The sequence below is a fragment of the Mirounga leonina genome, unplaced genomic scaffold (assembly GCF_011800145.1).
Source record: "Mirounga leonina isolate KUSES-001 unplaced genomic scaffold, KU_Mleo_1.0 Mir_454, whole genome shotgun sequence".
In the NCBI taxonomy this organism is placed as follows: Eukaryota; Metazoa; Chordata; class Mammalia; order Carnivora; family Phocidae; genus Mirounga; species Mirounga leonina.
Genome location: NW_023270763.1, coordinates 14,027,287 through 14,042,068, shown reverse-complemented (window position 1 = coordinate 14,042,068; position 14,782 = coordinate 14,027,287). Strand labels below are relative to the sequence as shown.

The following is a 14,782-nucleotide window of genomic DNA, read 5'->3' as shown; positions in this document are numbered from 1 at the left end:
TTCAAATATGCAATAGTGTTATTAACTATAGTCACCATGCTGTATACTCGATCCCCATGACTTATTTATTTCATAACTGAAAGTGTGTACCTTCTGACCCCCTTTACCCATTTCACCCACCGGCCACCCCCAAATCTGGAAACCAGCAGTCTGTTCTCTGTATCTATGAGTTCAGGAATTTTTTTTTTCCATTGGTTGGTTTTCGATTCCATATATAAGTGAAATCATACAGTATTTGTCTTTTTCTGTATAATTTCTTTCACTCTGAGGTCACCTCTTTCTTGTGGGACCCTGTAGATACAACCAGTTGCAACCATGCTGTTCCCCAAACTTCTTACCTAAAGCCACAGACTCATTCGTCATATATATGTTCTTCAAGTCCTCACAGGCAATGACTTACCAAAAGTTGTGCTTCTGCATAACATACATCAGTCTTTATCTTTCCAGCCTCCAATAACATTTTTCTCATTTCCCACCATTTGGCCCTGGAACATCCTATTTTAGAAAGTTTGTTAGGGTAGCCTCTTACTTCCGTGTATTAATTTTTGTGTTGTTGACTTAAACCAACTTAGCAAACAAGCCCAGAATCTTTATGGCTGATCACAACAGAGGGCATTTCTTACCCACATTATTTTTCCTTTATGGGGTATCTGCAGGTCTTCTCCACTTTATCCTTGTTCTGGGGCCCAGACAGAAGGAATAGCCCCCACGTGGGACATGCTGTTCTCATGGCGGAGGGGAAAGAGCACATGACCGAACCACAGAATGGCTCTTAAAGCTTTTCATTGGATGTGGCATATGTGACTTCTACTCACATTTCATTGGCCAAGGAAGTGATAGGACCAAACCTGATAGAAAGGGAGTGGGAGAGTATAATCCTTTCCCTAGGACAGGAGGAACATACCTGGGGAAGCTACACTTGTCCTTTAGCTTCTCTTCCTCATAAACATGGCTTTGAACTTGTATTCTATCTTGTTAGAACAAGGTACATCTTTATTTTTAAGATTTATCTATTTATTTTACAGAGAGTGGGGGAGGAGGGGCAGAGGGAGAGGGGAAGCAGACCCTGTACTAAGCACTGAGCCCAATGCGGGGCTCGATCTCACGACCCCAAAATCATGAGCTGAGCCGAAACCAAGAGTCACGCGCTCAACCGACTGAGCCACCCAGGCGCCCCAAACAAGGTACATATTTAAAGCAAGATGGGAATGGCTGGCTCCTTGGGAGCTGTATCATCTTTAGAGACATGTGCATTGTCTGAAGTGTGACACAACTCCAAAGTCCGTGAGGTGTGCAGGGTGTGAGGAGGTGACAGCAGATGGCTGGGTGAGTAGGAAGCCAAACTAGCAGCTGGCATCTTTTTCTCCAGGACTCTCAGTTGAGGGGGATATGTTGCACTCGCTGTATTCCCACCAAGTCCCCTGCAAGTTCCCGAGTATGCTTGGAGCTGAATGTGACAGACAAACTGCTCAGCTGCTACCCAGCAAAGCTGGGAGAAGCTCCTAGAGAGGCGCTTTGGGGCGTTAGGGCCATGGGTCATGCCCCAAGCTGGCTTCTCAGCCCCGTGTGCCTGAGACCATCTCACTCCTCTTTCTCTTTACAGTTCGACATGCAGAGGATAACTCTGGAGGAGTTGAAGCATATCCTCTACCATGCCTTCCGGGACCATTTAACAATGAAGGACATTGAGAACATCATCATCAACGAGGAGGAGAGCCTGCAGGAGACGTCGGAGAACTGCCAAACAGAGTTTGAAGGAGGTAGGTACCCCTGCTTCTGCTTTCCTGCTCTGGGCTCAGCGCATGCCTCCACATCCTCTGTCGATGGAAAATGTGTTTACAGTTGGGGCTGGAGTGCCTTGTACTGAAGCCAAGAATCCAGGACCCAGGTTACAAGATCCTCACTGCAAAGATGCAGCAGGTTATTTATTTCCTTTCTGTTTTTTTCCCCAAACTCTGCATTTTTGCAGGACCTTTAGTGACCCTGTCTTTCCTCCAGTGATCCTCTGAGGTCTCTGATTAGATGTGCAGCTTTGTGGTGTTTGCCTTTCCTTACTGGGGGCCACGTGGAGTGGTACCCACGGCCTGTTTGGGCTGGTGGCAAACTTGGATCCAGTCCAGTGGTTAACTGTGTGACCTTGGACACCAGGTGTGCCTTCCCTGAGGGTGCATCCTTGCCTAGAAACATTAGGATAATTACACCTACCTCTCAGGACCCTGAGGAATGGTTTACCTCTGTGCTCTGTTCCCTGAGGGCGCTGCTCAGAAAGAGCCCCCTTCATGAAAGGACTCTCGTGAACATAACCATGGAGTTTCAGAAGAAATAAGGTTTTCCTGGGGCCAAAATATAGACCCATGAGAGGCCATTTTGGGGGGCTCATGAAAGAAAACTTAAGAAAAAAAAACCCCACCTACCTGATCCCCTAATTAGTAGAAAGTTCCAGGTAAGCTAAATAATCGAATCCCTCTTTCCAACTTTGAAAATCAGAACTACTATAACAACGCTGATGCATCGGAAAAAAAATTTTTTAATTACATTAAAACAGGATATCAGGCTACCAGCAATTTTTCACTTGTTCAGTGCTGAGATTTCTTAAAGAGGTCAAACTATTATTTTCCGTTCTTTTTTTATGAACACTTAAAGAAATCAATGTACACGTGGGTAAGCTGTGATGTGGCCACCAGAATAGATTCGGCTGCCTGGTCTTAGAGCTGCCTCTTTCAAGCCGACAGAGCACTGTGGCAGGGAGTCTACTCGGGGCGGGGTTAGTCCAGGTGGCCACATTGGCTCATTCAGACCTACACGCCCACGGGTCCTGTCTGGGCTGCATCGTGTGCAGGATTAAAGGCCATGGCAAGAGGAAACAGGAAGAGATGCTCATACTCCGAGGCGATAAATGAAATTAACTCAAGCCTGGGAAATAGGGAGTAGTGGGTGGGAACGGGCGTAAACCTGAGAGCAATGCCCCTTCTAAACACATTCAAATTTAAATTTTTCAAAAATGCTGGAATGGCAGACGTAACCCAGTGGTTGTACAGAGGCTGCCTTGCTTAGCCTCAGTGTGACCCCTGGGCTGTAGCATCAGTGGCCATATTTGGAGTTGCACACCCAGAGTGGGATGGTCACAGCCAAGGCCATTTGCAGCAGGGTGGGGGCGGGGGCGGGGGGGGGGGACACGGGGAGGGTCAGTAGAGGGAGGGAGGCAGAGATGGGAGAAAACTTGGATCTTGGATAAGTTTTCCTTGGTCTCCCCCATCCCTCTCGTTCCTCCCTGTTCAAACAATGGAAGCACCCGGGGGCTCCAGCCCCCCACTGTCAGCAAACACTCTTGAGATGGGTGGGAAGAGTATTTCTGGGCATTTTATTTTCCACAGGAGCCTTCGTCTGTGGATCATTGTTTTGTTCAGAGAAATGTCACAAGTCTTAATAATTTGGGAAAGGTCAGACTGTGCACGAGGAAGTAATCTGAACTCTAAGCAATGTCTTTTTATTATTCAGGAGCTCATACATTAATGAAGTAAGTGACTGAGAAAGGGATTTTTCCAAATAGAAGTCTTACAGAGTCTGCTTTCATTGATTCAGACTTATAACATTGGCAACAGCTACCATTTGGGGGACGGAGGTAATTGATAAGTTCCAGTCACTGTACTAAATGCCTTAAACTTTGTGGTCTTATTTAAGAAAAGAAACATTGCTTTATAATTAGTAGATTGCTTTTTTGAATGACCTCTGCAACCTTGATTACATAATCCATTTGCTTGTTTTCACATCAGAGAGTTGGGGTTTTTTTGGTGTGTTTTGTATTTTAAATATTATGTCAGCGCTGTTTGGCCCCAGATGCAAGCTCATTGCTTTGTGTTCAGGTTTAAGATTTTTCCAATCTCGGATAGGATCAGAGTCACTGGTGGATATATTTAATGCCCACAGCCCTCTCCTTGTTCGAGAAGGGGCTTCCCTGATTGTATTTTTGGGCAGGGTTGTCTAGGAAGAGATGCCACACAGGCATTGAGGACCCTGTGCCCTAGAAGAATGCATTTGAGACTCAGTGGCTGACCTTGACCTTCCCACCCAAGGAGCTCCTCCCTCCTTCTCTTGTTAAAACTTTGCTGCAGCGAGAAACAAACAAACAAAACAAAAAACTGCTGCAGCCAGTGTGTACCCAAAGCCGGGAAATCCATGGGGATTGGGAGTCTTGCCCCCCTTATGTCAGAGGAAGGCATCAATGAGAAAGAAAAAAACCTAGAAGTATAGGTCTTTGCCTTAAAAGATGAAAGGGCACATCTATCTATCTCTGAGCAAGGAAGGAGGAGGTGGTCAATGAAACTGATGTTGTGTTGGGGCGCCTGGGTGGCTCAGTTGGTTAAGCTTCTGCCTTCGGCTCAGGTCATGATCCCAGGGTGCTGGGATCGAGCCCCGCATCGGGCTCCCTGCTCAGCAGAGGGTCTGCATCTCCCTCTCCCTCTGCTGCTCCCCCTGCTTATGCTCTCTCTCCCTGTCAAATAAATAAATAAAATCTTAAAAGAAAAAGAAAGAAAGAAAGAAAGAAACTGATATCGTGTGGCAGAGGGAGAATTTAATCGAATAGCTCAGAGCACAGCAAGGTTAGGGTCAAGACTGGGATTCTGGAGTGTGACACAGCTTTGGAAATGTGGATTTGCACAATCCGTGTGACGCAGAGCCAGTTAGACATTAACAGGAGACCTTCCACATGCCACCAGCATCGTTTTACGTCAGTGATTATACTCTTCACTTTTATAGATGTTGGGTCTGAGACTTGTACAGAGGTGTTCCGTTTCTGTCCGCTGAATGAGGACACAAACATCCTTCTTTCCATATGAATGGAAGCATAAAGGAGAAATAGGCCAGGAGCCCAGGGGGTTGTGGCCCCCGTGATGGGAGAGGTTTCTGGATTTCTTTCTCTCCTTTTAGTTTTCCTTTTGGCTTGATGTTGTTGTCTTTATTCGTTTAAGTTTTAGGCCAACACAGACCACAGATATATGCACAAACTCGTGCGCACACACACACACACACACCAGCCCCTGACACATTCTAATCTGCCTTATCTTTACGGAAGACAGGGCTCTGGAGCATAAAGAAGCAGGAACTTTTCCATCTTCTCCCAGGTGAAGGACAAGAGGCAACAGGATGAGACTCCAAGCTACATAGAAGGAAAGGTTTCCTGACTTCTTCAGGAAACTCTGAGATGGGGGTTCATGTCACATGTAGAACCCATTTTCCTGGAGCACCAAAAGAAGTCATTTACAGAAACCCTTATTAAGGCAGGGAAGAGACTAGAAGAATCTAATTCAAGGGCTCTGAAGGAGACCTTACCTTTATTCACACCTGGCTTCTGGATGAGAAGTTACTCGGATTGAGTCAGGCACCTGACCAGCTGTCACCTACCGTGCTGGGTGCTCTGGGCATGAGGTCATTGAACAGCACTGAAGTCAGGGCCTCTCTGGCATAACCCACGAGCCCGAATCCGATAGGGCCCGGATCCCATGAGAATACTCAGTATGACTTTCAGGCCCTCCCAACCCCCCTGATCTTTTTGAATTCCCTTATTCAGATAAATTATGCTCAGTGTCCTGAGGTGTCAGTTTTCACTATTTGTGTTCTAACCATTTGGAAAAATAAATACGTCAGCATCTACCCAAATGGGTTAGATACAAGAGTATGTGACTCCCCACAATGCACATTCACTATCTGTACTACGTAAGAGTTTTAAGACGTTTTGCTTCTGTTTCACCCCTTATAATCACCAGACATTTAGCTTTTGGGGAACATAAGCTCACAGACACTGAGAGACACATTCGTATTTCATTATTTGGTTCCAGTTGCTGACATATGTGAAACTGAGTGGTCTTGTGGTTGAATCATCTATTTGCCTGTCACCAGCTCCTTATTTAAGGGTTCGCGTAACAAATTCTACTATATATTAAGTTTGATTTACTGCCTCCAATATGTTTACTGCTTAATTCAAATTGATACAGTCCAGGAGGTAAAGGGACAGGAGGAAACTGCCCAGCATGCCGGCCAGGTGCTGGTCATTTGTTAACATGTGCAACTGACCTGCAAGATTAGTTCTGCGGCCCCACTGGTCCAGATGAGGAAAGTGAGGCTCAGCAGAGTGGTGTCCTTTGCCCAAAGTCAAATCACGGGTAGGGATTTGAACCCGGGGCTCTCTGACACAGCCCTGCCCTGGCCTCTTCATTTGTTCTTCTGGGTCCTTCAGCCAGATGTAGGCATTTCAGACTCCTTACAGAATGGCACTCCGTCATTACTCATTTTCCATTTCATCGCCAGTGAAATCATATTATATTTGGAAGTTGAGTAGAAGTGCAGGAAGACTATGTGCGAGCCCTTTCAAGACACATCCCCCAAATGTTGTCCCTAAATGGAATACCAGCTGTCAGATTTTTCTAGACATTCTGACAACACGCACGACAGAAGGAAGTAAAGCAAAATCATCAACGGGGGGATAGTTTCTATGAAAGGCACAGCAGAACAGCCCTGCACCATTCAGTGATGGGATGATGGACAAGAGAAATAAATGTCCAAGGAGGTGACACTGGCCAGGTAGCCCCCAAAGCATCGCCGCATGGATGTGCGGGTCATGTTTCCAGCCCTGTGTAGACTAGATATGTGCTCCTGGATAAGTTATTAATTTTTTTAAGATTTATTTACTTATTTGAGAGAGAGAAAAATAGATAGATTGAGAGAGAGAGAGAGTGAGAGGAGGGGCAGAGGGAGAAGGACGGAATTTTCAAGCAGACTCCCTGCTGAGTACGAAGCCCAATGCGGGGCTCGATCTCATGACCCCGAGATCATGACCTGAGCCAAAACCAAGCATCAGATGCTCAACCAACTGAGCCACCCAGGCGCCCCAACCCTGAGGAAGTTATTTAAAAACTCCCTGGGTCTTCTTTTCTTCATTTGTCCAATGCAAAGATTGGACAATGACAGTCACATCCAGATTCGACAATTTCTGGACTCACTGGAAGGTCAGAAAGAATTTGCAGCCAAATTCAAGGTCTCCAGCTCAGCCATCCCTGCTGAAAGTTGCAGTATTCCTCTCAGGATGTCAAGTTCACACCCAGGTGGGGAGCCTTGCCCCATCACCTGGCCGTGCACATTGGGTATTTCAGGCCCATCCAAATGAAAAGGGCATACGATGTCATCTCTACCATCTGCTCCCATTTTTCCCGGTGCTATGACTTTCCTTAAATAAACCCTGTTCTCCTTGGGTAAAGGTATCAGGTTAAGGTGTAGCTGAGGTCCATGGCAGGTAGTGAGACAGGAGAGAGTTTGCGAAGAGATTTGGGGCTTCAGAAAGAAAGGGATTTTTCTTCTGTTCGGGAATCCGTCCCAGCAATCCTGGAGGAAAGTTTTCTGGAGCCATCGGTGAGGAGGGATGAGAATCTGAGACACCAGACAGAGAGCTGGAGAGCTGTTTTTGATAAATACATCTGGTGGTTAAGAACTCCAGCTCTGCAGTCTGGACAAGCCTGGCTTAAAATCCTGCTGCACCATGTATTCAGTCATTTGCCCGAGACACTTAAATAAATATTCAGAGCCTAATGTTCTTCATCCGTGAAATGGGAATCCTATGATGACCTCATGTGGTTGTTAGGAGGACTAAGTGAGGTAACACATGAGAATATTTTGTACAATGCTTAACACAGTAGTAAACACTCAAAACAAACAAACAACAACAACAAAAACAAAATTAGCTGGTCCCTAGCCCCAGGTCTGTTCTTCTTTTGTTTTTTTCCTGGAGATGTCATGAGCACCCACTGCTAGAATGCCACATCTTTGAAGGATGGGACAGGGACCAAATTTGCAGAGTTTGAACATTCTTCTTGACACATTCATTCCTAGAGTCATCATCGCCAACATTGAACTTACTGAAGGTACTGGTCAATACTCTTGGTTTCGAGTAGCAGAAACCCCTTAAACTAAAAAAAAAACACTGGCTCAGATAATACAAGAAGTCAAAGGGATGAACTTTGACTGACCTGGATCCAAAGAGCTCAAGCGACAGCCTCCCCTCCCCACCCCCCCAGTCTCACACTGTCTTATTCCCAGTCTCTCTGTCCTTCTTTCCTCTCTGTCAGCTTCATTCTTGGGCAGTCTCTCTCTCCCCGAAGGGACAGGATTGTCTCCCTGAAGACTCATTTCCATTCCAAGATGGGGCTCCCATCAATCGTGCTTGGCCCATGTGCCTTGCCCTGGACCAAGCCAAGAGCTTGGCACACTCTACTTGGCCGGTCTGGTTTGCTGCAGTGGGAAAGCTGAAGTGCTGGATTGAGAGTTCCACTAGGTGGAGAGGTACAGATCCCCAAACCAAAAGATGAATTTTGTTCCGAGAAGAGGAAAGGTCTATTGGAAAGGCTAAAACAACACCTGGTCCACAGTGGAACCAAGCAAGACACAGCTGTCTGATGGCTAGAAACCCGAGATGATTTTGTGGTAGAGAAGGAACCAGCTCCCACCCCCAGAAGGAGAGGTGGCCCCTCTTCCCCTTAAAGGGCATCATAAAGCATACCAGCCTCATCCATCTTGTCTTCAGGTCTCACCTGGGGTACGTGAGCATTCCTGATTTCACTGATGTATAGAAAATTCTCTTTCAGAGGCTCTTAATTAGTTCCGCCTTAGGCTTTGGAAATATTCAGTTTCATAAAATCATAAAATGTTGGACCTGGAAGGATCACAGAGCAATAATAGCTCCCAGACCTAGTAGTTCTGGCTCCTTGTGAGAACCACCTAAGATGGGTTTTATATTGTTTTGTTTTTAAACATTCCTGAGCCCCAAGCTCCCTGCCAGAAATATCACTTACATAGGTCTGTGTTGGGGCAATTAATCAGAATTGTTATGATTCTGGTTTGCCTCATTTGGGAACCAGTGCCTCCAGACGTGCAGCCCCATTTCTAAGAGACTGAAGCCAGAGGGATTATGAACCCCATATATCCAAGGTCCACCCAGCTGGTCAGTGGCAAAATCCGTATGGACTCCCGCCTCCAGGAGAAAATCCAGGAGTCACTGCCTGTTGTTTGCCGAGTGGAGCAGTGTGAATCTCTGTGAAAATGAGAAAGCAAAAGGCACAATCTGTTGCTAGAGCTCACAAACCCAGGTCCTGCCGTAGCAGCCAGGAGTCTGCAGGTGCTGAAGACTTGCTAACAAGCTTTCAAGAAAACTAGAGACCTCACTTCTATATCCTCCTGTGTCAGCCTCCCCCAACTCACATTTCATCCCCATGTACTTCCAGGGCTCCTACTCTGTCAACCCAAGAGACTAGAAAGGGAGCCCAAGGCCTGACGGGAAGACCGACATGAAAAGGATTGCCAGCAGCATGATGCATTCTTGCCATTTTCACGTTCAGTTGCAAGTTCCTCAAAAAGAGTTACCATCTGACCCGGAAATTTGACTCCTAGATCTGTCCCCAAGAGAGCCAAAACGTGGATACAAGTGTTTTAGCAGCATTACCCATTAACAGCCAAAAAATGGACACAACCCCAACGTCCATCAGCAGGTGAATGGATAACAAAATGTGGCACAGAAAGAAAGAAAGTAGGAATGCTCCCTACAGCATGCATGGGCCTGGCTAAGTGGAAGAAGAAGACACAAAAGGCTACATGTTGTATAATGTATTTGCAATGCCCAGACTAGGTATTTGCACAGAGACAGGAAGTAGATTGGTGACTGCCAGGCAGGAATGGAGCATGACTTCTAATGCGCATGGGGTCTCCTTTTAGGGTGATGAGAACATTCTGGAATCAGGTAGTGGTGATGCTTTCACAGCCTCGCGAATGTACTAAATGCCGCTGAATTGGTCACCCGTGAAGGGTGAATGTGCTGGTATGGGAATGCCATCTCAATGAGGAATAAATAAATATTGAGAGTTAGACCATTACAAAAATGTTAAAGGATCAGGCCCTTTGAGAGCAAGATGTTCAGGAGAAGCCTCCTAGGAAAGTAAAGTTTGGGGTAGGCCCAGAAGAAATGAGAGGGGAGGTCAGCGGGCACCCCTAGCAGCGAGAACGGGCACCTTGAGTCTTGGCCAGCAAGCAGAGTCTCGTGTGGAGATGACCAGAAGCAGAGGTTGCTGGACAGGGAGGCTTAGTGGCTCAAGGAGCAGAGGTGGGAAAGGGATCGGAGGTGGTCTGTTGATCTCCCTGCTGAGCTTCGGAGCTGGATGGAATGCATATCCCCAGCAAGAAGGCCTTTGCAGAAAGGTTGCAGGCATGGGTGGTACATCCTAAGTGCTGCTGTAGGGGGGTGAGTCTCGCTGCTGCCCGGGCGAGTTAATGAGGGAAGGGACCACAGCAAAGGTCTGGGAGCACTGCTTGGATGTGCATTCCCAAGCTGGAGGCTGCTGGGAACAGGAGAAAAATGAGCAGAACTTTTCTCCAGCCCTGAGGGGATAGGAGCAAGTCTTGCATTTCTTTAGCAATTCACAGTTGGCTGTAGCTTCCACTTTTTTTTTTATTAGCTCATTCATCTTTGAGATAATTCTTGACACGGCAGAACGTTATCACTAGCTCCTTCTACAGAGAGAGAAACTGAGGCTCAGAGAAGTTCGGTCCCCTGCCCGGGGCTGCTCCTAAGTGGTGGTTAAGAGAAGCCCTAACCTGGGTTCACAGTTCATCCTAGGCTGACCTGTAAGCCTTGTTGAGGAAGCAAAGCGTAGACACGGAGAATAAATAAAACCCCCAAACTATAGCGCAGTGCAAATATATGCTAGCCAAAGACAGGCCTTAAATGATTATCAACAAACACATTAATTCGTGGCGGGTTGTACTCCGTCAGCCACATCAAGTGTTTGAAATGCCTTCTCTTTGGATCTTTCTATTGCTGAGCTTTCTGTTGCTAAGCAAAAGATCAAGAAGACAGAGTTTGTGCAGAGGTTTTGAACCTGGGTCTTAGAATCAGACCCGGCTCCAGCCCCACCTCCACCATTTGCCAAATGAACTTGGACCCCACTTCTCCGAGCTTCAGACCGCTCACCTGTCAAGTGACGGTCACACACCCAGCTCACCAGGACGGCCACTATGTAATTTTACGATGATGTATATAAAGCACACAATGCATGCCTAGCCCACTCAGGCGGTATTCGAGAAGCAAAGGGGAGTTTTTAAAAGGTTCACAAACGAGAATTGGCATTCACTGGGCGCAAACAATATATCCTTAATCTTCACAACGAGGTAGGTTTTACTGGTCCCATTTTATAGATGAGGGAATTGATTGAGGCTGGAGGAAATTCGCTTGCCCAAGGTCACACAGCCAAGATGTGGGATAACCATGTTTCAGACTTGGGTCTGGCTCCGAGGTCATTACTTTTGTACTCTGCCACACCACTGATGACAACGTGAGAACTGGAGAGCAAAGGACTCGTGGAGACACAGAGGCTGAATTATGGGCTCAGATGGTGATGTATTTCAGAGCTATGGAAGGAGTTGCAAGCACCACTCTGTTTACCGGACTTCGGTCTGGATTCCGACTTGCATGGCCCCAAGTACAAACTGTTAGGTTCTCCAGGCCTTTCCTCCTTCCTTATCTCTCCCCTCCCCACTGCCTTGAAGGATTTTCAGATCAAAGGTGCAGCCGCTCTCCAGGGGGATAATCCTGTTGCCTGTAACCTTGTTTTCCGAGTGTCCTTCACAGAGAAGGGCTTCGGCCAAAAATTTCTCCCTCTGCGTAATCACACAATTTTTCTTGGCCTTCACCAGCCCTCAGGACAGAAAGGTAGATGACTGCCTTCGGAAGCATTTTTATGCTGAGGAGCTGCCCAGAATAAATTAGCCAGTCCTCAGAAAGTGTTAGATACGCTACTTCCGTATCCTCATTTTAGTTTCTGCTTTGGTCCTTTTCGTTCTTAAACACCACCTCTTTTTCCCTTCCTGAGGACTGGCACCCTTTGACATCTAGCCCACTCCTGGAGGCAGGGGGTCGGGGGAGGCACATCTCTGCACCAAGGAAATTTTCTTTCTCCAGGTAAGAATTTGTAAGATTCTAAGACCCAGACATGATCAGCAAGTTGAGAACTGAACCGAAAATACTCCCAATCACCCAAGGGAAGCAGAAGCCCAGTGGATCCAGGATTAAAGATAACAAGACAGCATCTAAGAGACGGTGGCAGAAATAACCAAGTATTGGAGAGGGAGCCCAAGGCTGCACCAGGGGGCCCTGGCTCTCTGTGAAATGTGGCTTGCTGGAGAAACCTTCCTGGTTGATACAATTTTTAGAAACCCCTTCACAAGCCCCCCGAGACCCCTTCCCTCAGGGAAAGCTCTGTTTGTCCTTGGAAACATCAACGGGCTTCCTACTACTTCCCTGTTATTTCCAGGGATCTCAGAGAAGCCACTGAATGTCAAAGGGAAGACGTACTTGAAATTGAACCATTTTTAGGTTCCTTAAAGGCATGTGGACCCGGGGCGCCTGGATGGCTCAGTCGTTAAGTGTCTGCCTTCGGCTCAGGTCATGATCCCAGGGCCCTGGGATCGAGCCCCACATCGGGCTCCCTGCTCAGCGGGAAGCCTGCTTCTCCCTCTCCCACTCCCCCTGCTTGTGTTCCCTCTCTCGCTGTGTCTCTCTCTGTCAAATAAACAAAATCTTTAAAAAAATAAATAAATAAAGACATGTGGACCCTAACTTGACCTTGCTCTTTTGCCAGTCTTCTTTCCTACAGAGAGAGACTGCGAGTAATATGAAGGAAATTGCATTTCTACCCCCACCCCCACCCCCAACCTTCTCTGGACCATAATCTGACCTAAAGAACAACCACTTTCCCTCCGCTGGAGGTTTGCAAAGGTTGAAGGACCCCTTTTCAAAATGGAAGGTGATTTAAAAATGTTCTCCTGTCCTGGCATTGGGTTTCTTAACATCTGAATCTAAAGAACCATCTTTCCCAAAACTCCCCACCCACTATGTCCCTAACACACACACACACACACACACACAGACACCTGTCAGGTCCCCCAGCAACTCAAACTCCATCAGATTCTTTGGCACCACCTAGTCCTGCTGAATCGAAAATCCTGGGGCTGGGGCCCAGCAATTCCCTAATCACCTGGAGAACTTATTAATTCATGAATTCCTGGCCTCCAGCCCCAGAGATTTTGATTCAGTAATTCTGCAGTGGGACCCAAGAATTCACATGTACGTCAAACTCCCAGATGGTGCCATACTGCTGGTCCAGTGAGTAGCCCTGGTGTCCATAGCTTCCCACCTGCCTCCAGGGCACAGATTTTGGCCATATGCTAAGTGGTAAATTGTGTGCAAAGATCACGGATGGACAGACAGATGGGAAAGGGAGGACGTGTAGACTAACAGAAGAAAAAGAAGGAAAAGAAGTTCCGGCAGGGGAAAGCAATTCTTGGAAAAGAGACCTGTTCTTCCTCAACACACTTTATCAAAGCGTTTCTTTCTGGTGATTGCCATTTCCCTGTGTCTAGTCCCAATTACTTTCCCACTGATTCAGACCTATTAATGGTTTCTCAAGGGCCTTATGAAAATGGGGGCACAAGACCAAGCCCAACAAAAAGGATTAAGAGAACACAACCCTAGGGCCCAAGGTCAGACCTCCCTGGTGCAACAGGACATGGGGGCAGGGACACCATGTCTCTGGAACGTCTGAGAGGGTTTTGTGCCTCCCTCCCTCCTTCACACTGGTCCCGTCCACAGAGCACGTGGTCTCCACTTCTCAGATTTCACCAGAATCACTTAGTTAAACATAGATCGCTGGCCCCGTCCCTGGAGTTTCTGATTCAGTAGATTGGGCATGGGGTCTGGCCTGAGCACCTGCATTTTTAACAAGCTCCCAGTGACGTGGATGCTGCGTGCCTAGGAACCCCTCTCTAGAACCACTGGTGTGCATACCTGAAATCATACCAGAAGTCATTTAGAGTCATTTCGACCAGTGGCCACCAAGAACAATTCTGGGGAGGGGGCAAGTTGCTTCCAGCCCGGTGCCAACAGGTAGGGAAGCATCTGAACCTGGCTGTGCCTGCAGCAGGTGACTCAGAAACGGGAGCCCGGTGCTCTGCAGAGGGGGACACCGTCATGCCTGGATGATGCCTTTTGTGAAACCCTCAAATGTTATGTATTGGCTCACTCAGAAAGTCCCTATAACTCCACTGGATCTGGAAGTTTATACCTCCCTCTGAACATCACATCTCTCATGGTGTTTGTTATAGAAGTTTTACTGTTTCCTACCATCTGCCAGAAGAGGTGATGTTTAGGCTCCGAGAACGGTCCCCGAGACGCTTGTTGATGGGACCAGTCTTCAGCCTATGGACTGGGCTTGCGGAGGAGGAGGTCAGCCTGTCTCACTGTGTCGCTTCTCTCTTCTCTCCCCCTCCCCGCCCTCCCCGTCTCCTTACCCTCTGCTCCCCCTGCAACCCCAGTGCATTCCCAGAAGCAGAACAGACAGACCTGCGTCCGCAAGAGCCTCATCTGCGCCTTCGCCATGGCCTTCATCATAAGCGTCATGCTGATCGCAGCCAACCAGATCCTCCGCAGCGGCATGGAGTAGTGCCCTTCCCCGCCGCTGCGTCCCCGGCTCACCGTGCATGTGCATGCCCTGCGGGCCGACGCTGTTCCTCCGAAAGCAGACATGGACCATGCAGACAGGGCACAGTGGAGTGAAGAACCCAAGGCTGCGGTGCAACGGGTGTTGCCCATCCACTTCATCTCCTTGGCAGGGACACAAAAGGGCTGTCTTAAATGCTTTAATGGTTTTGTTTCCTAATGCAATAAAATAGCCAGGAGTTCCCAATGACT

At 47.5% G+C, this 14,782-nt stretch overlaps 1 protein-coding gene across 1 annotated transcript; it reads left to right on the top strand.

Moving 5' to 3' along the window:
• The first annotated feature begins 1,267 nt into the window (after nucleotides 1-1,267).
• Nucleotides 1,268-14,543, top strand: LOC117999521 (calcium-binding protein 8-like). Its single transcript, XM_034988721.1, has 2 exons — nucleotides 1,268-1,760; nucleotides 14,407-14,543. The coding sequence occupies exons 1-2, from the start codon at nucleotides 1,532-1,534 to the stop codon at nucleotides 14,532-14,534; spliced, it is 357 nt and encodes a 118-aa protein (XP_034844612.1). The 5' UTR covers nucleotides 1,268-1,531; the 3' UTR covers nucleotides 14,535-14,543.
• The last annotated feature ends 239 nt before the right edge of the window (nucleotides 14,544-14,782 follow it).